A 27,189-nucleotide genomic window follows, 5' to 3' on the forward strand; every position below is an offset into this window, starting at 1 on the left:
TCTCATAATTGAATGGTGTAGGAAATCCAGAGAGTGGAAAAGAAACCCAAACCAAAAACAAGTAGCAAAAATGATCTAATAATTAAGATGTACATAAGGCCACATTTACGTTCTAGGAATATAAGAGTTGCTCTTTTAAAAACCAGAGGATTGACAGAGCACATATATTTCAAGAAGTGCAGCAGGAGGAAGAAGTAAGAAAAAAGTAGACACCTTAATTTAATCTACTCTTCCATGATGAAATAACCATGCATGACTGCTAAAAAGTGACATATGACTGAATGCCAGCCATTCAACAATTATTTATTTAAAGCTCATTATATACCAGATAGTATTCTAAGGTACTAGGAAGAAAGCCATGAATAAATCAGACATGATGCATGCTCTAACAGAACTTACACTGTGGGGAGAATGGTAAAAGAGGATACTGAAACAAATGAGACAAATGTAAACCATTATAACTGTTGTAAAAAAAACAAAACAAAGGATAATCTTGCAGAGTGACTCTTGGAGGACGTGGATCATTATTATATCAGGGACTAAGAATGAAAAGGCCTTTTGAGGGCATGCACTTGGGCTAGACAGCTGAATGAAAAAGAGCCAGCCATTTAAAGACCTGAAAGAAAAGCATGCATGACAGAGAAAGCACATGGAATTAGCAGTAAGCTTGGTGTTGTAGGATTAAGTCAGAAACAGTCAGGGACTATATCTCATTTGGGTCCTTATAAGTCTTGGTAAGAAGTTCAGATTTTATTTTAAATATGCTGGGAAGCCACTAGGATTTTGAAAGCACAAGAGTGACATGAGGTGATAGTTTCAAAACGACTGCACTGGATCCTGCCTGGAGAATGAATATAGTAGATGAGAGTAGAAGCAGGAAGACCAGTAAGAAGGTAAACAGTGACACTTGCAATATAACAGAAAAGCAGATGAAGAGGTCATGTACAGGCAGATGTACGGGGAGACCTGAAAGTGCATGTTATATAGTAAGCTTTAAATAAATAACTGTTGAATTACAGCAATTTGGTTGTGTGTCACTTTTTAACAAACAACCATGATTATTCCACCAAAATATACTAGACTAAATTGTCTACTTGTCCCCACTACTTCCTTCTCCTTCTGCCACCTCTAAAGGTTAGGAGGTAGTTCCATAAAACTGTAAGACTGAATAAGCAGACAACTTTAGAGAAATGTTTGGAAACAGAGGCAAGGGCATTTATTGTTGATGAGTTATATTAAGGTCAGAAAGAAAAAGAGAAATTAAGTACTCTTGGGTTTTGGTTTAATAAAATGGGTTGATGGTATTATATATGATACTATATATTTCCTGCGATGGCAAAGACAAGGGGACGAAGAGATGGGAGAGTGCACAGGGCAACCAAGTGGAGATACTAAGTAGACATTTTGACATATGGGTCTAGAGCTCAGAGGAAAAGTCAGAGCTGGTGATATAAATTTGGATGTTACCTTCATATTGACAGTTTTTAGAGTTAAGAGGTTAGATAGTAAGATCAACTAAGGAAAGACTACAGATAGAAAAGATAAAAGGATCCAGAACTGAGAGGCCCCTGCTATTCCAACATTTAGACATGAGGTAAAAGGAGTTTATTAGCAACTCCAATGAGCAGAAAATAAACCAGGCACCATGTAAGCCAAGAGCAGTTTTTCAGAAAGGGACAGAGGTCAACAGGGTTGAATGCTACTGAGAGATTAAAATGAGAATGATTCTCAGATTTGGCAGTATAGAAGACATTGGTGGTCTAAACAAGAATAGTTTTGGGGATGCCAGAGACAGAAGCTTAACCATAGTAAGCTAAGAAGACAACAAGAGGTGAGGAAGTAGAGATACAGTAGTACCCATTACCTTCAAGGGATAGAGTTTAAGACTCCCCTCCAATGGAAGCCTGAAACTGTGGATAGTACTGAATCCTATATATGCTATGTTTTTTCCTCTACATATATACCTATGATAAAGTTTAATTTATAAATTAAGTACAGTAAAAGAAAAGGACAATTTAACAATATACTATAATAAAAGTCATGTGAATGTAGTCTCAGTCTCTCTGATAACCAGGATGGCAACTAAGTGCTTAAGAAGCAGGTCGCGTGTCCAGTGTGTATACATTAGACAAAGGGAATATTCACTTTCCCAGCAGGATGGCAAGAATGCACCAGGCTACTCAGAGCCGTGTACAATTTAAAACTTAGGAATTGTTTATTTCTGGTACTTTCAATTTAATATTTTTGGATTGCTGTTGACCACAGGTAACTGAAAATGGGGAAAGCAAGTGCACAGTTAAGGGGGAACTACTGTATTTAAGTGAGGATAAATAAAGTCCTTGAACAGGTAAGAAAAGACCAGATCCAGTGCACAGAGAAAGGACTTAGCCTTTGATAGAAAGAGCATCACTTCTGATATAACAGCAAACCACATTAAGAGGCTGAGTACAGACCAGACATGTTGGGATAGTTAAAAGTACAAAGATAAAAGAATTCTCTACTGATTGGTCCATTTTTCAATGATTTATGATGCAAGACATTTAGCTAAGTTTATTGGGGCAGAGCATGTACTGAATTGTGCGTGAAAAACAAATTGTGAAATAAGTCGTTTTAGAGAGCAGAAAAGCAAACATTCTATAGCAAAGTGTCAGTTGAGATTTACAATCTCAATGGAGTTACCATAATAAGGGGTTATATATGTAATCTAAATTGTGTAAAGAGGAAAGTGTGGCTATAAAAGAAGGTAAGAAATGAAAATCGTGATAGGCAGAATAAAAATAAGAAAACAAATGTAGATCATAACCATGGGTGGAGGTGGGTGAGGTAAGTAAAACAAAATCCAATTATATGTGAGGATATTAAAAAACTTAAAGGACAGGTCAATTACACACAATAATGTTGGTGTCACTAACAAGTAGTATACAAATATACACAAAAAAGGGATCTTGGTCCTGAATTTCTTAATGAATGACAGTGAATGAAACATGAGCAGACTTTTTTTTTTGACAAGGCCTTAACTCTTTCAATGATTAATCCTTCAGTATACACTCCAGGTTCAAGTCCTCTAGGAAACTTGCTACCTTCCATGCTAAACAGTGTCCTTACTTTATACTTCGTAGTACAATATATACACCTGTATCATAGCACTTACTTTGTTAAACTTAATATTCATACGCCTTCAAGTGTCTATGAGCTGTCTGAGGGCTCGGATAACGTTCCCAGGGCCTAGCATAGTGCCTGGTTCACCAAAGAGACTCCATCAATTTTTCATGAACAAAACTAGGATCTGGGTCCTGGCGCCTCTTTTCAGCAAGTGGCTATATGGCTGAGGAAAAGACGTTTAGCTTCTCTAGGAGATAACTAGGAGCATTTAACCAAAGAAGACAGTTTTCTGTCTATCACTAACATTCTTTGATTTTACTATGGAAATGTTAAACTAGGCCTAAGCTCATTCCTGTGGCGTACCACTGACATGGATTATACTAATCTTACTATGATGCAAGGTTAAAAAGTGTGTTATAAAAAAAGTGGGTGCATTTTGAAGAGTTGTGTTTTATTTGGTATCTGAAGACTATTTTACATACATGTAAATCCTCAGAGAGGTATTTAAACCATAAACATATATGAAATTTGCAAAAAATAAAAGGTTTAAATACCAAGTATGTGTCAGATGTTGTGTGACATTTAAATATCTAAGCTCATGTATGTCTCATACCACCTTGGTTTTATTACCTTCATTTCACAGGAAAAAAGGTTGGGGTTTAGAAGTTACAAATGGCTTACCAAAATCCACTTGGAAATTAGGATTTATGACTACAAAGCTTGTTATACATATTAATCCACACACCCTTCCACAAACAGAAGGGACAAGAAATGAACATTTAATGGACACCAGATTTGATCAAAATTGCTCTTAGTGACCAGACCAAGATTTAAATCAAAGTTTGTAGGGCCAGAGCCCTTGCTTGCTCTTTCCACTCTATCCAATCAAGAAGAAATTAAATATGGCGTCCTAAGGGATTTGTATTTTTATTTTTTAAAAAGTAAGGAGATAAATTTCCTTTCACTTTCCTGCTAGTGGCTACAGATTAAAATGAAAAGAAATGGCTTTAAAAATACCATTTTCTCCACAGTTCTGGCAACACAGGTAATCAATCAGCTGGTTGTAATTTTAAAAGTTTTTTTTTTAGCCTATAATTAATTACAAACACTACTTGTTATAAAATACGTTTTCATCTTCTGCATATTCAGCCATTATTTTGTCCTGAGCCATTTTCCCTTAGTTTTTTCTTTAAACTTTCCTTTAAAAAATTGTGTGTTCACACCTGTGGAATTAAGGAGACAAAGGATTTGCCCATTTTCAAATCCAGTTAGGCAAAAATAGGAATACATAATAGTCTGGAGTAGAGTAGGCAACAGACATCTTAGCTCAAATTCATAACTACAAAAAAAAAATTAGCTGAACTACTGTGAGGAAGAATATCTGAGAACAACTGAGCATATGAATTTCTTTCTACCTTAGATTTTCCCCATCACACACTTATTAGAGAGGGGGGAAAATATGGAAAACTGATATGCTTTCCACAGGTATCACCAAAATAGATCTAGAAACCAAAATGGATTACTAATCAAACACATAGCAGCAAAGAACTTTTAAAATAGAAATACTGAAAACAAAATGAGTTTTATTAAGAGTCCTACAAAAGTCAGATAGATGCTTTGAGGGAATGCATAGAAAGCAAAACACATATGAAGATTCAACTCCCAATTCTACCATTTTCTAGCTGGCTGTGTGAACCTGAACAAGCTCCTTAAGACCCTCCTAACCCTAGTTTCTTAATGTGTAAAATGAAACTACACAAGACTGTCGTATTCATTAAGTGAAAGAATGTAATTAAATGCTAAGTACAGTGCTTGCACAGGAATAGCTATACTGGTAGCTATTTTGTTACCTGCAAAAAAAGAAATGTCTTTTTTTTAGGCCAAATGTTGACACTTAATGATGAAATAATAAATCCAACAGGTTCATAGTATTGTACCTTAAGCTGATATATTTCAATTTTGTGAGTGTTAAGGTCAAATTCTACCTAAACTAAAAGGTTTCATTAAAGACATCGAAATCTATGCCCTTTGATTAAAGATTTTTTAATAACCCAGTCCTGTGGGCCTCTTTTCCACACAGCCTTAAACTTGTCTGGCTCAACCCCAGAGCTCCTGCATTTTTCAGAAGATGCTGACTATGGGCTCTCTGGGTGTCTCATCTCAGCCGTGTGCGCGTGCATAAACTACTCAGTGAAGGAAGCTACCCTCAAAAAATGTATTTGAAAGCTAAGTAGTAACTGTCAGTCTGTCTGATTAGATTTATTTTTAGGACTGAACAGAGAGCTTAACTTTAATATCCCAGTCAAGATCCTTCTTCCAAGAAACGCAATGATTTTGAGTTAGTAATTAAAAGGGTATTGTTCCATATCTTTCAGATCTAATCATATTCAGAATTGCTTTTAGCCTTGGGTTCTCCAAATTCTTTGAAAAATGAAAATAATATTTAAAAAAATATTAGACTTGCTTAAGATTTATACTCTTCTAAGACCATCTGTGATCTCAGAAAATGAGACTTTAAAAAGTAGGTAACAGAAAAATAAAAATCTCCCTTTTCATATGAAAACAATAATGCTGTCTTAGAGGTAGAATAAGTGTTTACTGTTAGCATTCACAAATATTAAATAAGATTGCCACTAAAAAAATTGTTTTTATAGAAAATACTTAACTATTCCATTGTATCTATATAAGTAAAATTAAATATATGTTCTCTTCACTAACAAAGTTTAATGTCTGTTGCTGGAAGATCCTCTCTAGCTATAACAAGATTCAGAACCTTATTTGCTTAATTAAAAATATAGTGTCTATCAATTTTATTTGAAGACTGCTCTAAATGTGAAATGTTTGTTTTTTTTTTGAAATATTGCAAATGACTCTTTCACTGTTTGAGATGAGGTCAAAGCACATGAAGATGGTCAGATTTTAATGTACCTCAATAGGGAAAAACAGATATGATCAAACTGATAGCCTGATAGCTCTATCCAAAATACTATTTATTCTTTATAACCACCTACTGCACCCAGCAAAACTGGTTTCAAAAACTCCAGCAAGTAGTCCAATACTATTTATAAAATCTAATTTGATACAATCAAAGCATGAAAAACGTGAAAGACTACTAGAGAATGAACTACTCCTTTGTATATATTATAGTGGCCTCTTTCACAGGAAAGGTATTACTTTGTCTTTATGCTAGACCAAAATTCAGAGGGAAAGCTTCTTAGATTAGTTGTACTATCACTACTTCTAGAATGACTAGCTTGTCCCAGTTTGCTCAGGACTTTCCTTGGTTCAGCACTGAAAATCCCACATTTCAGGAAAACCTAAGCCAGGCAAATTCAGATGGTAATCCTACTTCCAAGAATTATCTTCAAATAGTTTTGGTGACACCATTAAAATATTAGTTACATTGTAAAAGTACACTATGCAATGTCAGAATAAGTTTTATCACATTATGAATAAGGTTTACAACTAAGTTTTTTTTGAAGATAAGTTGCCTTCATTTAAAATCAAAATTATAGGAAGTCACAATCCAAACTAAACAATATTAATTTTAAAACAACTAAATGTGTTTAAAGAGAATTTTCAATCTCTTCATCAAAAAGCAAACTTTTCTATGGAAGACAGATGATAAATTCTCCTGCTGCCCTTGACCATCACGGGTATATGGACATTTATTCATATAAACCTTTATAGCCTTTAAAAGAAATACTCTGTAATTTAAAGCCTAACAGAACAAAACCATGCATTAAAAACTGCAGAGCTGAAAGTAAGTTTAAGAGGTTTCTAAGCTATGCTAGGCATTAAGATTGGATTAATAGTTATTATATATAACAATGACCATTTTTTAGCAATTCCCTAAGTTCTTGAATTTAAAAATAACATGAAAGAAATGTTTTAAGTTGCTAAATCAATATGGTTTCAAAACCAACAGAGAATAAAGCTAACTAAATGTTAGCTTTTAATGGCCACTAAAATGATACAGAAAAAGTAAAAATAAACCAAAACTTTCACAGTAATTGGAATAGCTCTTTTGTTCCTGGTATAAATTAAGTATGCGAAGGTCTTTGGAATTCTAACTTACAATTCTCAGCTCATACTAAGAAGATTTATAACTAAATGCACTTATATGTTTCAGCTAAAATATTACGAATTAACATAGATAATAGGGAAAAAATTGCAAGCTATTTTGATTTTCAAGATATGGCTATAAAATAAATGTGTGTGCATGTGTGTGCTATATAGAGAGCAATCTTTTACTACCATATTTCCTTTTTGTTCCTCTTCAAGTTTTAACAATCTGTATTTAACACAAAAGTAACCTACTTCCCAATTTAAAGAATCCTTTACTAAAATTTTTCCTTAAACTCTTACATAAATAACATTACGAAACTTCACAGAGCTACAGTACAGGATGTTTAAAGATGTGATGAAGAGCACATTTAAAACTATTTTCAAAGGAGGTCAAATCTGACCTGTGGGCCATGAAGCACTACATTAACAGCTCTGCAGAAAGAAAAATGATAAGGTATGAAATGAGGGCTCAGAAGCTAGGACCTTATCAGTTAGAGCACGATTCAAGCCCGTAAGACAAATTGCTCAGCAAGGCAAGTCCCCTTCCTGCTGTGATGAGGACAGAGCTGGATTTCCAATGCCACTATCTCCCTCATCGTGTCTCCTAGACTTGATACCATTCAGCCAAGGAATGGCTTAAGTTCTGAAGCATCTACTACTTATTTTGAATATATTTTATCAAAGTCACCAACTAGGATAATTATCTTTGTCCTTTAACTGACAACTGGGTGTTAAAAATAAAAACCTTCCAAGGACAGTCACTAATAGGGGTTACTGTACATTGATGTTTCATTAACAAAGAATGATTATTTCTATCTCAGGTTATTAATAAGTAAACTAAGTTTTTCACTTAAATCATTTTAAGTTTGCTTGGTTCTTACAAATAAAATCTATAATATAAAAATTTAGCAAAGCCCACAAATTGTCTCACTTTAAATGCATACCTGAACACTGATAGACCTTTTCAGCAGTTCTTCTACAAAGATCCAATTTGATTCCATTTGTCTCTAGGAAAGAAAAAAATATTATTGCATCAAAATTACTGCTCTTAATTATAAATTAAATTATGGTATAGCAAGTTAAGTGTGAAGTACAAACATTTTGTCAAACATCAGACCTTACTACAGCTTCTTGAATGTCTAAAAATACTTTGGCCGAGTTGGTGGAGACTCAGTAGAAAAATTTTACAACTATCCCAGTCCAATACAAACCTTACAGGGAGTAGTTTCATTAAACAGTGGTATTTCTATAAAATTACAAATGTCTTAACAATATTAACACAGGTTACATTTCACACCTGTTATCTTCTTGTCATTTCAAATTTCAAAGAAGAACATCAGCCGGCCTGCCTGGCTGCACTACTCACGGGCAGGGACAGCTCTGTTAAACCGATGCTTGCAATGCGCAAAGGTAATTTTTCTCCTTAAACTGTATTTGCTTTTAAAATAGATGGTTAGGACTGTGAGAGGATAACACACCATTATCTAGGCTGAGAAAAGCATTAGGCAGAAATGTATGAAAACCTAAACCCTCTAATATGAGAAATACCAAATTTCCTTATAGACCTACCAGGAAGCAGTTAGCAAGTTTGTGATTTAATCCCACATATAGCAAAAGTCCATTTAGAGAAACTTTTAAAATAAAAAAAATTAACTATATCTGAACCTATTTAAAATGTAAAAATTTCACATTTACCTTCAGGGCAAAGAAGTTCACATTTAAAAACTGAAACATCTCTATGGTTAACATAAGACCGGACATATTTCTTTGCTGAGGAACATATGACTAACCATTATTACCTCATATCATCCTCACACACCAGACAACTCTTTAGTGGAATAAAGCACTTTTAATACATAACCACTTTCTTCATGGTAGCTGGTTATGCTAATACATCTTAAGGAGAAAAAAAAAGTTCAGATAATTTTCAAAATTCTAATCTAAATATCTCTAAGATCCAAATTAACATCCTATATAAGCTCTGATAAGTCACCATGTCTTTATGTTCATAGATTAGATTACATGATTTATAAACCAAGTGAGAAATTTTTGAGAGTCAAAGGAGAAGCTCACCCGATAGGATGAGAGACAGCAGGCATAAACTGGGACTGAGGATGGCAAACTGGTGGACGTGGTTCCCCTACCAAAGACCTATTCTGCAAGACTCCTTAGGAATGTCCTCACATCGAATTTAAGTGGTAAAAATAGGATGATACTTACACACTCTGTACCTCAGTTTCTATACTTGTAAGATGCATAGATTACCCTCTCACTTATTTCATAGTGCTGCACTGAGATAAAAACTGAACAGTCACTGTGAGATATTAAACCATTTGCAAATGCAATATGCTAAAGGTATGGCCCCTAATGAAAGCTAGTACTAATATGGAAAACTTGCATTTTTCTTTAAAAGCCATTAAAAAGTCCATAAATATTTGACTCTGAGGGCTCATGAATAAAAGTGGTGTATTTTACACATACACATGTACATACGTATTGCACATCTTTATTATTTGTGTCATATGAAAGGTTCTTTTTCAAATATTATAACTCTTTCCTCTGAAAACCTTTTACATAATTTAAAGAATTAAGATTTTAAAGAACCTGTATCTTGGCAGAAAAAGATCACACAAGAACTGCTGAAAAATATTAAAACACAAAGGTTAAGCTATTTTAAATATAGAAACTTCATTTACTATCTTGATTCAGCTAGTAAAAGCAGTAATCTCCTATGGATTTCTCTGTATGAAATAGAAGAGTGATTTCAGCAATGCTACTGTGGATGTTTGTACTAGTACAATTCAACATTACAATAGTAACAGTAATGATACATATTAATGTGGCTACTGGGGTTCAACAGCAACCACTATTGAAATATACCACTCACTCAAAATAATGCAGTTTCAACAAGCATTAATACCCTGAAAACATGTTCCTTGAAGAAAGAGGCAGTACAATCTGTTTCATGTGTATCATATCATTGACACTTATTATTATAATGGCCATTCAATAGGGACTCAGAAGTGCTTAACTAATTACCATATTTATCTATACCAATTCAAATCAGAAATATGTACTTGCAAGAATTAAGGTTGGAAGACAAATAAAAATGTTAAGTAAAGACCTTAGAATTGTAGGTAGATTTTTTTTTTAGTTCTTTTAATGTTGTTCTAATATTCTTAATAGTTAAGATGTGAAACGTTATCATGTAAACTTCACAAAAATAATAAAAAGGATACTATAGTAAAAATGGTAATTGCTAACATTTATTGAGTATTTACTGTGTTTCAGCATGGTAAGTACTCATGTAAAGAAACAACGGACATATAATCCTTCTCTATGAGAGCTCCTTCTATTGACTTCACTCAATATATGGCAGAATTCCTTTTTTAAAAGATTTATTTTTTCTCTCTCACATCAATCAGCTGCCTCCCATATGTACCTTGAATGGGGACCAAAACTGCAACCCAGGCATATAACCCGAAAGAGAATTGAACAAGCAAGATTTTGCTTTGCAGGACAATGCCCAAACCACTGAGCCACACCAGTCAGGGCTATGGTAGATCTCAAATAACACTGACACTAAGCTGTGTGAACTTCTCAGAGCACTTTCTGACTCTATTTTACTTCACCTTGGGATCCCCTTAACAGGGCTTTTATTATTAAGGGGATCGTTCCGAGGATCCCATGAGGCCCTTTCCATTACCATTATATAGACACAATGTCCATACTAACTGACCCTCAGATTCCATGGAGCTCTCTCAGACTACTATGCCCAATATTCCAAAGAGAGGAAAATCTGTCAAGTCCAACAAGAAACATGTTACATAAAGAAATACAGGATGAGAGCCAGAAAACATTTTAAAAATAAGGATTTCCAAATTCCAAAACAGATTACTAAATCAGGATCTCCAGGGTTGAGACCCAGAAATCTGAATTTTAAAAAACTCAAAGGTAGGTCTGATGATCAGCCAGGTTTAAGAACCACTCCCAGAAAAAAACAATTTTGAAAATACAGACACACTGGCTTCAAGATTCTAGATGTTTACTCTATGGAACTAATGAAATGATATAATACTATGTTATTCATTTCTGAACATGGAAGAAATTATATACAAATAGGGCTTCAAATAAATATATCTACCAGCTGGTTTTATTCATAGCACTTTTTAAATAACACTGTAAAAAATGTTTCTGTAAAATGTGTCTATTTGAAGTATGCTTCATGGCTGTTTAATAGATGAAAATAACTTCTGCAGAGTTTCTATAATGAAATGTCATTTTGAGGAAATAATTTTAACAAATTATTCACAAAATCTACTAATTCATTTCTGGAGAAATATGCTTTCCTTTTGGCAATCTTACAGATTCTGGAAATAAGGGAATCTTTCGAAAATCCAATCCCATGGTCTCTGGATGAGGAAACAGAGGCCCAGAAAGGTTTAAGTAATTCACTGAAGGCAGTACAGCTCTTAGTAAAAGAAACAGGACTAGATTCCAACTCTTCTACAAATTGTTTTTTTAAAACAATACAAACATAAATATCACGATTTTTCAAGATGGCTACAGTTTCTAGACACAAAGCTGAATCTCTCTGTAGGCTTATTACTTGATTTTTGCTGTTGTTTCTGCTAACTTTCTAATTTGTCTACCAAAAATATGTATTAATTGGTGATATAAGAAAGTTTAAAAAAATAAAATCTTACCATTTCATCTGGTGCTCCATGGCGATCAAACTGGTAAAGTGATGCTACATGAGTAATAATCCACCAACTAAAACCTAATGGATCCTTGGGCTGGATCACAGGCATAGAAGGTCTTCTTTGGTCACTTGACTTTTCAAAGAGTGTTTTAAGAAGTTTGTTCAACCAGTTCCAAAATGACTATAGAAACAGAGGTAATATGATTCAATTAAAATAGACACTGATCCAATAACCTTTGATTTGGGCTTTGCTCTGTTTTTATAATGAAATATACATACAAAAGAGAATGTAAAATACATACATAAAACTAAAATAACAGTTTTAAAAACCCATGTTAAGAATCAGAAAATGCACAGTATTTTAGAAAGACCCTACATGTTCCCACATCACATCTTTGTCTCCCAACCTGGGTAACCATTATCCTGACTTTCATAATAATTCATTCCCTTGTTTTCATTAAGTTTTGCCACATACTTATATAAGCCCAAATCACATATTTCTGGCTTCACCTCTTGTTTTGTTTTGTTTCCTTTTACTGCATGTTTTTATTCTTTCATAAACATTTTTATTGAATTTATTGGGGTGACACTGGTTAATAAAATTATATATAGATGTCAGGTGTACAATTCTGTATCATCTGTATATAATAATATGTGTTCACCACTGCAAGTCAAGTCACCTCACCACCCCGTACCCTTTGTCCTCTTCCTCTTCTACCGCCACCAACTCCCCCCTCCCTGTGGTAATCACCAGGTTATCTGTGTCTGAGTTTTGTTTTAATCTCTTTACCTTTTTTTCCCATCTCCCCAAGGCCCATTCCCTCGGACAGCTGAAAGTCTGCTTTTCTATTTAGGAGCTTATTTTGTTAGTTATTTTGTTCATTAGATTCCACATATAAGTAAATTCATACTGTATTTCTTTTTCTCTGACTGGCTTATTTCACTTAGCATAATATTCCCCAGGTCCATCCATGGTGTCACAAAGCGTAATAAGATTTCCTTCTTTTTATGATCAAGCAGTATCCCACTGAGTAAATGTAACACTGCTCTTTTATCCACTCATCTCCTGATGGGCACTTGGGTTGTTTCCAAATCTTGGCTATTGTAAATAACGCTGTTATGAACACAGGGGTGCACATATTCTTTTAAATTTAGTGTTTTGGGTTTCTTTGCATATGCTGGGTCCTGAGGCAGTTCCATTTTTAATTTTTTCAGGTACCTCCACACTGCTTTCCACCAATCTGCATTCCCATAACAGTACATGAGGGTTTGTATTTCTCCACATCCTGGCCAACACTTGTTTGTTGATTTATTGATAGCCACTCTGACAGGTGTGAGGTGATATCTCATTTTGGTTTTAATTTGCCTTTCTCTGATGATTAGTGACTTTGAGCATATTTTCATACGTCTATTGGCCATCTGTATGTTCTTTTGGAGAAGTGTCTATTAAGTGGCCTGTTTCTATTCTTTGGTAACTTGCCTCTTTTCCTCAACATTATATTTCTGAGATTCACCCAAATTAATGAGTATTACCGTAGCTCAACAGAATATTCCAGTATATGACTACATGATAAAACTATTTACCTAATTTACTGTTGTTGAACACTTGAGTTTTAGTTGACTTTTTCCTAGGTATTTGTCCATTTCATATATTCATATAATTAGGTATGTGGTTATTGACAATATCTCAACTTTCTTTTATTATATGTAAGAATCTGAAGACACGTTCCTTTATTTCTAACACTGACTCTGTAATCATCTCAAGAAAGATCAGCCAATTTGAGTAACCTTTCTGAAGAACCAATTTTTGACTGTTCTGATCTTGATAAATTTATATCATCTCTTAGACAAAATATTTAAAATACTCTAACTCATTTATGGCCTCCCAATTTACATGCCAGTATTACTGTGTAGTTCAACTTTGTTTTTAAATTCCACTCGATTTTATTGATTTATACAAAACATTTACCACTTTCTGTTTTTTTATTCCTTCTTACACTTCAGAACCTCCACTCTGGCATCATTATTTTTGGCATAAAATTATATTTTAGGATTCCTTTCAATTTTGCTCCACAGAAAATAGCTTTTGTTTTACATCACCCTAGAGAGATTTTGCTGAATGAAGAACTGAACGTTGACAAATGCATTGTTTTAATACAAGGAAGAGAAGATATCGTTCCCACTGGCCTCCACTGCTATTGAGAAGTTAGCTGTCAGTCTAGTTGTTACTGTACTAAAGGTAACATTTTTGTCTGAATGCTTTCAATCTCTTCTCTTTGTCCTTGATGTTCTAAGTTTCACTATATTGTAGCTTATCCTGGTGTGCTTACCTTTTTATTTACCCTAAGGGAAATTCATTGGGTTTCTTAATGTGATAGCTTTCATTAACACTGGAAAATGTTCAGTTACTGCCTCTTCAAATATATTCTCTGTTCCACTTTTACTTCCTCTCCTTTGGAATTACACTTAGAATGCTATCACAGACATCTTCTCTATTCTCCATGCTGCAGTTAGCTAGTATGTCACCTCAGTTTCTTTGAATCTGTAACTGTTCTTCAGATACTTATTTCATGACTTTGATATTTTCAAAGAATATAGGCCAGTTACTTAGGTGATTAGATTTACAGTATGCATTTTTGGCAGGAATATCAATGAAACATTTTTGTCCTTTGAATGCATCATTCTAAATGTATACAGTATCAACGTGTCCTATAATTGATTAACTTGGATCACTTAAATTGAACTGGTATCTGCCAGGTTTCCTTCACTGTAGTTACTACTTCCCTTACAACTGATAAATATCATGTAGAGATACTTACCAAGCTATGTAAGTTTCTGTTTTTCATCATACTTTGGCAGCCACTGAGCATATTTGCCTAAAACAATTACTATGGGGGTTGTCAACTGGTGGCTTTCTAATTCCATCATTATTTCTACATTTATTATAAAAGTGTTACCCTTCTCTCCATTTATTTATATCAGTATGAACTGACCAACTCTTGTATAGATTACAATCCTTTTTTATCATTTATTTTGTTACTCAAATTATTTCAGGTTTGACTTGTGGAAGATTTTCATGTTGGCTCTCACGTCCTTCTGACATGTCCTTATCATTTTTTGAACACCTCCTTAGCTCCTAAAACAAAATGCTCCAGGCCCATTTTCTTATTTTCCATGCCACAGCCTGGAATCAGTTATTTACCAAAGGAGGCTTATTTCCTTTCTCTGGAAAATGGTTATTTCAGAACCAAGACATAGCTAGAAATTGCTCATTGTTACTTATATCATAGTTTCTAGGCCCACTCAGTGGATAAGGTGGGAAAAAAGTGTGTTCACACCCATATACATCTATATCTAGTTCTAATTATTAAAACCCATTATTTCATACCAATACTTCAATCCAAATGAACACGTTATGGTTCACTCTAGCTTTTCCTCTTTCCATATCTGTAACTCAATTTCCTATCAATTTTCTTAGCTGGATCTAATAACCCGCAACATACTTATAAATTTACTCAGTTCTAAAATACAAAAAAAAGTAAACTTAAAATTGCTAATCCATATGTAACACTGTAAAAGACAAATCTCCTAAAAGGAGTTCAGTATTTTCACCATTTAGTGTTTTTTTTTTTTTTTTTTTATCTTTAGCCTTAGAGTACACAGACTAGTGCATTCTATTTAAGTTACCTCGGCTAGTCCTCTCCCTACCCACCCCTCAGTGTTAATCACTAGCAATACAGTTAATTTCAGTTGTTTTTCTTTGTACTCTATTGTACCCTCCTTTTCCATACATGTTGATTTATTTCTGAGCACCTGAAAGAGTAACATGGTTCTAAAGTCAGCACAACATATTAAAATCCTTTCACTTCATTCTCGCTCACTGATTTCCCATTCCTACGTACCAATCTCAATAGTTCCTGATTTGCCTTTCCAGTATTTCTTTGTACACAACTAAATATACATATTTCCTCATCTTTGTTGCACAAAAATGTAGCATCCTCTAAATAGTTTTTGCACTTTACTTATTTAACAATAAATCCCAGAAGTCACTCCATTATCAGATCATGTATCTTCCTCATTCTGTTGTACAAATGTATAACATACCAATGTGCAGATATCCCATGGTTTCTTTTATCACTTTTCTGTGTATGGGCATTTAGGTAGTTTCTAATATTATGCTTTTATACACAATATGGCAATAAAATAGCCTGATGCATATGTATTTTTGAATTGTTTCAGGTATATACTAGGTGTATATTTCTAAAAGTGGGACTGCTAGGGTCAAGATTGTAAAATCATTGGCCCATACTTTTTGAGTCTCTTTTTTTCCTGGCATTTTTAAGTTTTTATTTTACAGAAAGTTTCTGTAACATTCCGTATGTAATGCTTAAATGTGTCAACACATATACATATTTGTGACAGCTGAAGTATAATGTATACAGGCCCAAAACTCTATTATATTGCACATGGTATATAGCACAGGTGTCCCCTACCTCACATTTATAGCACTTCTAGGAATGCGAGAGTGTACATAAAATATATTTAGGTCTGTTTCCCCAAAAGAAAGTAAATTATTTCCATTACTCTTTCATATCCTTTTCTAACTTTATAAAACGCACGCTTCCTTAATAATCATATGGTAGGGAAAAAAAAACAACCATGGGCTGTGGCATCAAATAAATTTGCATTTGAAATCCAGCTTTATATATTCTGACTCTGTTATTTGAACAGTTTACTTAAGCTTACAATATAATTCAAAGAATATTAATTTGCTTCCCTTCCCTTCTGGGAAAGTGAAGTCTAATTGAAGTCTACTAGACAATGAGCATTAGGTTTTCAGAAAACTCATGCAGATATACCCAGTATTAGCTACATGTTTAGAATATATTCTGGGACACAAATATGCCCTTGATTTAATTAGTTTGATTCTTGGAGTTCCCACATAATTAGGGGTATGTGTAAATTCCCAAACATTCCTAAGCCTCTCTTAGGCTTCTCTGATTGCTTCTTATGCTGTCCTCCTGAAAAGGGGGATCCTGTGGCCTTCACAGAGGTCAGCAGCAGCCCAGACAACATTTGAAAATAACTAAATAACCCTGAACTACCTCTCCCCTTTGGATAATTTCCTTAGAGGAGTAATCCTTTAATCACTGACCTGGCTGCAGAAAATGTCCCTTCCTCAGCGGGAAAACTTCAAATCCCATTCAGTATTCCCCCTCCCTCATTCCAGGAATGGGGGGTGAGGCAGAGGGTAGGGAAAATTAAATATTCCTTTTGGCAAGAATTATAGTGTACATACAATTTCTTTAAAAAGAAATAAACTGAGTACACTGTATAAATCAATACTGTCACACTGTAAATTTTTAAAATCCTTATATAAGAGAAAAAGAAATCTATGCTTTCAGCAGTCTGGGTGCTCCTAACAACAGATCCTATATGCGCCTGCCTACTGTCAGCACTCTGTGGTATTATTAACTTCCAGGTAGATGAAACAGAGAAACTTCCCTGTCCCTCCTGAAACTTTCAATTGCTTTTTCTGTTTTTGTTTCTCAGCTAATCAACACCCATCCTACTCCCCAAAGCCACTGCATGTGAAGTAGGGCAGAGAATAACTTTTAACTTGCTTCTTTACTGTTTTTGTTTCCTTTTGGTTTGGACACTTTTTCTTAGTCTTGAGCTTTTTATTAAGGGAGTATCTCATGGTTACAGTCCATATAATCTCCATAGCCTAAAAGGTGGGACCTAAATTCCTCTTCTCTAAGCCAAGACCTTGTTCTGTTGTGCCATAGTGTTAATTCATTCCATTCCAGAGACTAAAGGGTCAAGATCAGGGTGCCAGGCATGGTCGGGTAAGGGCGCTCTTCTGACTCACTGACTCCTGGCTGTGTCTGCACAAGGAGGAAGGCTTTTTCAGTCCTTTTAATGTTCCAGGGTTCTCTGGTTTTTATGCCGTTTTTGAGAAGTCTAGTGCAGGTCAAATTATTTTGCTATTTTAAGTTATTGGGTGATTTTGCCTGAAGAATTTGAAGACATCCTGGAGGACCTGAAGACATTTTCTGTATGTTTGAAGTCAAATAGTTTTAGTGGGCTATGTCTGAGCATGGATTGTTTGGCATTAACCTGCCCAGTTATCCAGCAGGCCCTCTCAATATGCAGATTTAGTGCCTCTTTTATTTCTGAAATGTTTTCTTAGGTTCATTCATTGTTTTTAAATGTTGGTTATATTCCATTGTTTTTTTCTTCTTTAGGGACTCAATTTAAACATGGTTATTCTTTGCCTGTCTTCCATTTCAACCATTTCCTCTCTGACCCTTTCTCTACCTTTCTCGTTTTTATTGCTTTGGCTGCCTTTCTTCCATGCTCCTTATTAAATTTTCATTTGAGTCTATTCTTTTTGGGAATCTCCTAATTTAGTCAATTCTAAAATGATTTTTGTTTTCATTTCTCTCCTGCATTCCATTTACTTCCTTCGTTCCTGGTTTTTCGTCTATTTTTTTTTTAACAATGGGGTATCTTATTCAAGGTGTTTTTTTACAAACCCAAATGGTTGTCTATTTAACTCCATCTGGAGTGTTGTCTTACAATTTTCTTCTGCTTTATAATTGTTTCTGGGAGAAAGGATATCATCAGCAAAAGTGTATCAATTCTATTTTCTTATATAATTTTAGAAACACCTGTTTGGTTTCCTTCTTTTTACTTTGTAGATTTGGGCTACTCTAAGATTCCTAGTTCAGCGATCTCTCTTTTGTCAATATATCAAAGTCCCATTCTTCACTGGATTGACTGACTGACTGGGCACTTCCTTTTTGCTTTATTCTCCAGAAGAATTGCCTTCAAAGACTGCCTCCTTGAGCCAGACACACACACTTTTATTGTTCCTATTCTACAATTAGTTCTCTGATCTACACGGAAACCTTTTCAGCTATTTTCACAATATGGCAATGGTTTTAGACCAACTTTATGACTACTACTAGCTCCCTTCTCTCTTCTGAGCAATTTTTCTGACTACCCTTGCTTGCTAAAAAGTGTTGTGGTAGAACTTTAGTGATTTTTACTTTTAATTTATAGCTTTGAATATTCCTGTCTTGTAGTTATGCTATCAACATGGTCTTTACAGGAGTAGTTTTTATTTGTTCTTGTAATTATCTTGTAGTTATGCTATCAAAATGTTTTTCACTTGTGTAGCTTTACTTGTTTTTGCTGTTCTGTATTTTGGGGGAAGTTAAGTGGAGAGCTGTGGATTTAAGTATCCACCCACTGTCCATGGCTGCTGACAACATCACCGGTTCAGAAGTCACTGACTTAAAATTTTAGCACCATCTGGGCACCATGAACTTGATGGCTTACAATAACAAACAATTTTAAACTGCAATACACTATAGTCAAACACAGGCAATTTTCCTTACAAATTGAGTTGAGTTTTGAGTTTACCCTTTTGGGAGCCCAGATTTAGAAGTAGTTCGGTGTATTAGTGGGCTATTGACTTAGGTCAACTCTAAGCTTTATCTTCTATGCTTATACATTATAATGTATGAAAGCTAATGTTCAAGTTTATATAATTCAGCAACTGTGTCTAAGTTGATGAGGTAGCTTCAGTAGTCAGCTGACCTGAGTTCCCACCTATTATTAATATAGGGCCTCAATGCTTCCTACTTCCTGCAAGCTCACTGGCACACTTACAGTGCTACTACAGGGTACCCAGCATGATTAGATTAGGTTTTTTTTTTTTTAAGCAGGAAGGTCCAACTGTCTTACTGTCAAGAATATAAACAAACAACAACAAAAAAGAATATAAACTCCTAATTTGACTTTCAAAATAAAATGGCCTTGAAATCTGAGAATATAACTTGTTTTAGTAATATTAAAAAAATGAAATGGCCTCAGACATTTATTATTTTAAGACAAATAAGTTCGGTTACTACATAAAGTGAAGAATATATAAATCATTTAGGTTAACCACTATGTATCATTATGCAAATATCTACAATTAGTATTTTCAATTATGCCTATTTTTCTATTTAAAATCTAGAAAAAGACTAATGGTAACCAGTATAAACATGCCTACACTAACTATATGTGGTTTATACTTTCAAGTCAAAAATTTATAAAATAAGAGCAATTCTAGAAAATATGTAATTCTTAAATAATAAAAATAAGCTTTGTATAAAATTAAAAAATTGATTTTAACCATGTTAAAGAAATAAAACATCCTCGCAAATAGTCAAAGAGAAACAAAATTTTCTGGGACTTTGTGCTATTTAAATCTCATGGAAAGCTGAACTATACTGACAAACTAAAATGCCAGGAAAAAAATTTTTCTTAATAATAAGTAAAAATACAATAAATATATACTTAGTAAACTTTACATGTATTTAATAAATTTACTATTAAAATAACTCAAAATAAATATAGTACTTGTAAACTTGCAAAAATATAGTCATCCAAACTCCAGATTGTGCAAAGCTGAAAAATTCAAAAACCCATAAAATAACAAAAGTACTTTTTTTATATAACATAAACCTTTAAGCATCATTTCACAATGAATTGTTTGTACATACTTTTGCCTATGGGTATTTCTTTTACTCCTAATCTACAACACTTGAAATAAAATAAAGTCCCATTATGAAGACATGACTTAAAATGAGGTGGAAGAAAATGTCTTATCTTCCCTTTTGCGCTTTTCTTCATCCCACCTTCAATTAAGATACTGTAAAATCGAGTAACAGAAACCTGTTTTATTTATTTCCAAATCTAAATCTGCCACATTTCCTAACTAAAATGTTTCCTGAATTGCTAAAGGGTATTAAATATTTTAGCCTAACAGATTCTTAAATAGAACAACAACAACAACAAAACACCTTGAGAAAACAAGACAGTCAAGTTTTATGTGTCTCTTAGATGTTTCATATTACCAATTTAGGATTAAAAATGTAGCAGGTATTTAGCACTCAGTTAATGCTCTGTTTGGTGGTGACTGTTGTCTTATAAAGAAGGAACGCTGTAAGATTCTTCTCGGCCAAAACCACTGCAACATAAATTTAATGTAATTAGTATCAACAACAATAACTAACCCATCAATTTTACAACTTACTTCTGAGAGAGACCATTTACTTCTGTGGCCTAGAAGATGAATAAGTAGAACCCATAATTCTTTAATGCATGAACATGGGCAATGGTGACTCGTTAATGCTTCAGAAAGCCTAACCTGTAGAAAAGAGCCACAAGGAGTTACTTATAACACAGCAGAATTGTACATGCCACACATCCTCTCAAATATTTTAAAACAATGATTTAGAGCACTAAAAACGTATGCTTAATTACATAAAATTCTTTATTAAAAATGTCATTTCATTGACTTAAAAAATCCCATTATAATACCAAAAGCACAGAACAAATTTTACTTTCGACTTGTAAAAAAACCTCTGATTAAATATCTAGTCCACCAATTATCAGCAAACACTCTGTAAGGAGCCAGATAGTAAATATTCAAGGCTTCAATCATGATACAGTCTGCACAGGTACTCAATTCTGCCACTGTGTGCAACACCAGCCATTGTCAATCAGTGAAAAAAAAGGATGGGGCTGTGTTCCAGTAAAATTTTATTTACAAAAACAGGGGGTGTCTCAGATTTGGCTTCAGCATCATAGTTTCCTAACTTTGATCGAATCCATCAGCTACAATAAAGACTTGCAATAAAAAAATTAGAAATATTTGATTCACTGTAAAGGAGACTAAAATGTTTTATAAATCAGAATAAATATGATTATTAGAGACTTATAAAGGTTAAGCAATTTCACCATTTTTATAACAAATGTATCTTCAATGGCTTTATATAATGCAGAAAAGTTGTCTACATTTGCAAGTATAGCTAAACTTCTAAAATCCATAATATATACATTATTTCACATATATTACACATATAGTTCTAATACATAGTAAAAGGTAACTGTTAAGATATTACTAAATCATATCTGATTAATCCACTCATTATATTAATTGTAAACATACTGACTAGATTTAAGAGATACTGATAATACATAAAACAATCTACATTTTTAAAAAATTATAAATCCTGATTCCTCAAAAGTTAGGTTTATGCTTCTAATCTGAAACGATAATATCTATAAATTTCCATTACTTGAAATGAACATGTAACACCTTTAAATCTCTTTCTGTATTAAACATTATATATAAATACAATTTAGTAAAACAAAAAGTTATTTCCACCATGATGTCAGACCTTTTATGAAAACAAGCAAATGAAACTACCCTGAAAATGTATCAACTAAAACCACCTTCTAAGTTTGTTAACTAACTTTAATTAATGAATCATCTCTTTCATTATGTACCAACAATATGCTAGATTATATTAAAAGTCTGGCCACTCCTATTAAATAGAAGTTAGATATCCAGTCATCATAAACATCCTGTTTTTATTTATTTATTTTTGACAAGATGAAAAGACTAAAAAAATAACAGCTTTCAACCACTAATTTCAGCCTGTTTTAAATGTTTAAATCAAATTATTTTCTAGTTCAACTCCCAGATAGTAGTGAATTTAAAAGTAAAAGAATTAACAGGAATTCAGATTAAATTCTTATAGTTTAAGCCATATGGTTTAAGGACTGACTATTGTGATACGTATCAAAACTACAAATAAACTCTTAAAGCATTACCTTCTCATATCTGCTGAGTGACAGGCTTAGTAAATCACAAAGGAGATTTTCACAGTGTTCTTCAAATAGGCTGACATTGGTTAAATTGTTACCTGCCAGATTCATAAACTGATGACCATACACAACTTGTTCTAAAAACATAATAAATTGTATTTAAAACTACAGTAAAAAGAGGAAAGTGATTGTATACCTTTAAATTAACTTATAACAAAATTGTGACATAGGCATTTTAAAGCAAATTTTGACAAATAAAAGTTAAATTTTACAATTCCTTTCTTATAAACACTGATAAATATCACCTAAAAGAAGTTTCAGTCTTTCAAATGACCATTCAATAAACTTGTTTTCTTAATGTGACCATCTTTCAAAAGCAACAAAGCAACAAAGCAACATCACTTAAGAGCAAAAAATAAGAAGGTAAATAGTAGAAAATCTCCACCCATATTTTTAATCAATAAAGACTTTAAAACATTATTCTTTAAAAAATGATAAAGTAGCTATGTGCCTTTTTGTTGTGAAATACAGCAAATAAACATGACACAAAAATTTGTACCTAGATCAGAGTAAGTCCACCTGAGTACTGCTCTAAAGAAATATTATTTACAATAGAGTCTATGAGAGAGAAAAATTATATATTTGTGTACATTCTTTGTATGTTTGTACGTATGTATGTAAGTGTACACACATAGAGCCATATATGTATTTTTGCATGTATTAATTAATTAAAAAGCAGGTATTGACATAATGGATGTCTTTATAAAACTAAATGATTTATAATTTACTTTACAAATAAAATAGGACCTAGAGATGCCAAAAAGCAAGACCAAGGAATAAATAGGCAACATATGAAATAAAGGATTACTATCTGTAATAAACTTCTACTATTTTTTTTTAAAATGGAAAAATTTGCAAAAGATCATGAATTAATAAAGAAAATGTGAAAAGACAATAAAATTGTGAGGCTGTTCAACTTCACTGGTAACCAGGAAACTGCAAAAATAAAGATTGAGTATAGTTTTTTACATATTACTTGGTAAAAAATAAAAATAATTGATAATTTCCACCACTGGTAAGAGTGCGAGGCAAAGGCATGGTCCCAGTTAGTGTACACATATTGGGGAAATTTACTCTACAGCAACAGCGAGCATATACCATTATATTAAAATTGTAATATGCCACTCCAGTTCTAAGAATCTATTCTATAGCATAACTTGTACAAGTATTGAAAGATGCACATGTACACAAGGATGTTCAGTATAATATTATTTGTAATATCAAAAGGGGAAATAACTGAAATATTAAAAAATAAACATCGTTAAATAAGTTATGATAGACCCTTTACATACAGCGCTAAATGAATAAAGTAAAACACAATGTAGTGACATGAACAGATCTTTAAAAAACTGTTAAATGATATGCACCACATAGAACAATGACAACATTTGTAGGAATCAAAACAAACTTCCTATATATGAGTTACTATATATGTATACTAATAGAAAGTATGAAAACATAAAAGGATTAAGCTGTTTCTAGTAGTTACCTCTAGAAAAAAGAAGTAAAATTTTCACTTTTTACTTTGGCTATGATTTGATTTTTAAAAAATCAGAAAACACCTATTACTTGTGTAATTTTAAAAACCAATAAAAGCTTAGATTAGAAAAAGGACAGAAATCAGAAATCCATAAACTTACTCATTTTTTCACCAAGCATCTGAAGAATTTCTAGCACCAGCCAATGGATATCCAAGTAGAGATGTAATAAATGCCATGATGGTAGAAAAAGCTGTGAATGACATTATCAACTGTGACTGAAAATTCATAATATTCAACACTTTACAAGATATTTGATAGCATATCACAACACTCCTCCATTAAGTACCATGACAAAGAATCAGTTAACCTGCCCCTATTCAAAAGCTCAGGGAAAACCTCCGTCTTGTTCATTAGAAGATGTTTTTCACCAGAGACTTTGAAAGCAGGATAGGAAGCATTTGCATCTACAGATTTAAGACAGACTCATCTTGGGGCTGCTGAAGAGATTTGTATGGCAAAGGTCCCTTCCAACCAACCTATGATTCTACTACAGCTGCAAGGCAGTAAAAGAATTTTAAAAATACTTATTATCATGGTTTTATTTTAGACTTTAGTTAGGAATATGTTTTTTAAAGGTAACACATATCCAGAAACTCCTACAAAGAATATTAACAAGAGAACTTTAAACTATCATGTAGATACTGTCATGCCCTGTAAGAAACTTTAAGTTAAAAGAGGTAAAGAAATTACTTCTCAGTTCATGCATTTGGATTCAAACTTCATTCTATCTGACTGAAAAGCCAATGCTCTTAACTATCAATAACCTTCCTCCAGTCAACATTTAGTATCACTATAAAAAATAAATACAATGATACACAGGTTCTATTAAGACAACTGGAAAGAATGATGGAACTTGCCTTATCAAATATGAAAACAAAATAAAACAATACTGGCTCAGAAATACATAATAAAAAAGGGCAAAATAGGGAAGGAAGAAATGGATAAATGTGATATCCAAATCAGTGGGGAAAGCATGGGTCATTCAGTAAGACAGAATTATTAACTGACTCATTTGCAAGAAACTAAAGTGAGATTTCCCACATCACAGCATTATTTTTTTTAAAAAGAGATAAATGTAAAAACAAGTATATTTTTAACATCAGCATAACGATGATACAAAAGAAAACAATTGACAAGTATAACTAATACACATCAATCTACCTAGTAAGTCAGCTTAATTGCTGAAAAAGATAAATGAAAATATTCGTAATATAAATTATTCCTAATAAAAAAATTATTATTTCTAATAAAAACATTCCAAAAAAAATAAAAGACAGATGTTCAACTGAAAATACCAATTAAATCACTGCTTTTCATATATAAGACTTGTAAAATACAAGATATATATAAAGTCTTGAAAGATGTTTTTTATATTGTAAGAAGTTTTTGCTGTTGTTTTATAAAAAAATTAAGTGTATGATTTTGTGTGTGTGTTGAAGACTACATTCTCCTGCTTTAAAATTCAGTCTTTTGATCTTCAAATAACCTACCTTTTCAAGTCTGCCTAATTAAAAAGTCTATGAAGGGCAAAACCTAGTTTGAGGATTCTTGGACGTATTTTTTATTTCTGTTTCTAGATAAATTATTAATTATTTTATTAACCACTTGGTAAGATATCCAGAAAATAAAAATCATTCAAATTTAGAAACTAAAAGGAAAGGAAAATATCCCTCCCCCTGCAATTTACCCTTAAATCTTTACTAAACTGACCTAATTCAAAGCAATTACCTATTTGCTTTCTATGGATTATACATATAAACCTGTGAATTCAGTTGGAACTCTATTTACTTTTCTTTTTTTATGCTCATCCGAGGATACGACTATTGACTTTAGAGAGGGGAACTGGGAAAGACAGGGAGGGAGAGAAACATTTGTTGGTCGCCTCTGATACATGCCCCCACCAGGACTGGGACTGAACCTGCAACACAGGCAGGTGTCCTGATGGAAGTCGAACCCACGACCTTTCAGTTTATAAGATGACACTCCGACCAACACCACACCAGCCAGGGCTCTATTTACTTTTATTATTAGATATATTTATCCCTCAAAAAGTCAATTTTTTTGTTGTTCATTTTCACAGAAACATACAAACATTTCATTGTACTTCACATTTTGACAAAGACATGTTCCTAAAAACTAAATGTTATTCAAATTGGTTAAGTCAAATAGAAGAGGTTGAGAGTTTAGGGAATCCTTGGGGAAGTATAATTGGTTATATACCTAAACTCACATTATCCTATGGAGAATTTGTAAATTATATCCATAAGCTGCATTATGCTATCAATACAAATTTTAAAAAGAGGGGGATAGGGCATTAGTCAAAACAATCTTAATCATATTCTGAAAAAGTCTCAAAAATCAGAATAAACGAAATGACATGGTTTTGAAAATGTAACTTTTGAAGATAATCTTAAATTTTACTATAATAAAAAGTAGGGAAAAATGATATATATTTTAGAAAATACAGGTTATTTTATTTGATTTGAAACTTTTAAATATTTGCAATTATAAATTGGAATACAGAAGAGTCATCCCTGATTTAGTGTATACTATGTTCTAAGTGCTTTATTCATTTTAATTTATTTAATTCTCTCAGTAAGTCTAGGAAGCGATACCAATTATACAGAAGGGGAGACTGAGGCAAGAGGTATGATTTGCCCAGAGGCACATAATTAATATAAGGAAAAGCCAGAATTTCAACTCAGGCAGTCTGGTTCCAGAGCTGCACTCTTGACTACTTTCATTCATTCTTGAATAAACATTCCACATAGGGAGAAAAAACCAATAATTTAAAAATTAAATGAAATAAGTCAAACCTTAATCTGATTTTGATTTTCAAATGTTTCTGGATTAATGTTGGGAAGTTCAGACAGATGTCCAATATACAAGAGTAATCCGTGAAGCTCATCAATCAATACTGAGGGAAGCTCTGCCTCCAACATCTCATAGGGATGAACAGGAACGTGACTCTCAGCATTTTGTACTTTCAGGTACCTAAAAAACAATTGGATACCATGAACAACCAGAGTCTGGATTAATATGCAC

At 33.1% G+C, this 27,189-nt stretch overlaps 1 protein-coding gene across 3 annotated transcripts in view; it reads right to left on the reverse strand.

Annotated features, from left to right (window-relative positions):
* MMS22L (MMS22 like, DNA repair protein) overlaps positions 1 to 27,189 on the reverse strand; it is a 113,997-nt gene that overhangs the window by 78,311 nt on the left and 8,497 nt on the right. For 2 of the 3 annotated variants that reach the window (XM_054568868.1, XM_054568870.1), the window contains exons 5-10: positions 26,961 to 27,138; positions 24,244 to 24,334; positions 22,550 to 22,680; positions 20,964 to 21,077; positions 11,877 to 12,053; positions 8,115 to 8,177 (exon numbers count right to left, since the gene is read on the reverse strand). In XM_054568868.1, the coding sequence (XP_054424843.1) occupies positions 8,115 to 8,177; positions 11,877 to 12,053; positions 20,964 to 21,077; positions 22,550 to 22,680; positions 24,244 to 24,334; positions 26,961 to 27,138 (754 nt within the window). Of the gene's footprint in view, positions 1 to 8,114; positions 8,178 to 11,876; positions 12,054 to 20,963; positions 21,078 to 22,544; positions 22,681 to 24,243; positions 24,335 to 26,960; positions 27,139 to 27,189 lie in introns of all 3 variants that reach the window. The other variant, XM_054568869.1, reaches the window with a different exon arrangement.

The sequence above is a fragment of the Pteronotus mesoamericanus genome, unplaced genomic scaffold (genome assembly GCF_021234165.1).
Source record: "Pteronotus mesoamericanus isolate MK-2021 breed Mesoamerican mustached bat unplaced genomic scaffold, CSHL_Meso_final contig_20, whole genome shotgun sequence".
NCBI classification, from domain to species: Eukaryota; Metazoa; Chordata; class Mammalia; order Chiroptera; family Mormoopidae; genus Pteronotus; species Pteronotus mesoamericanus.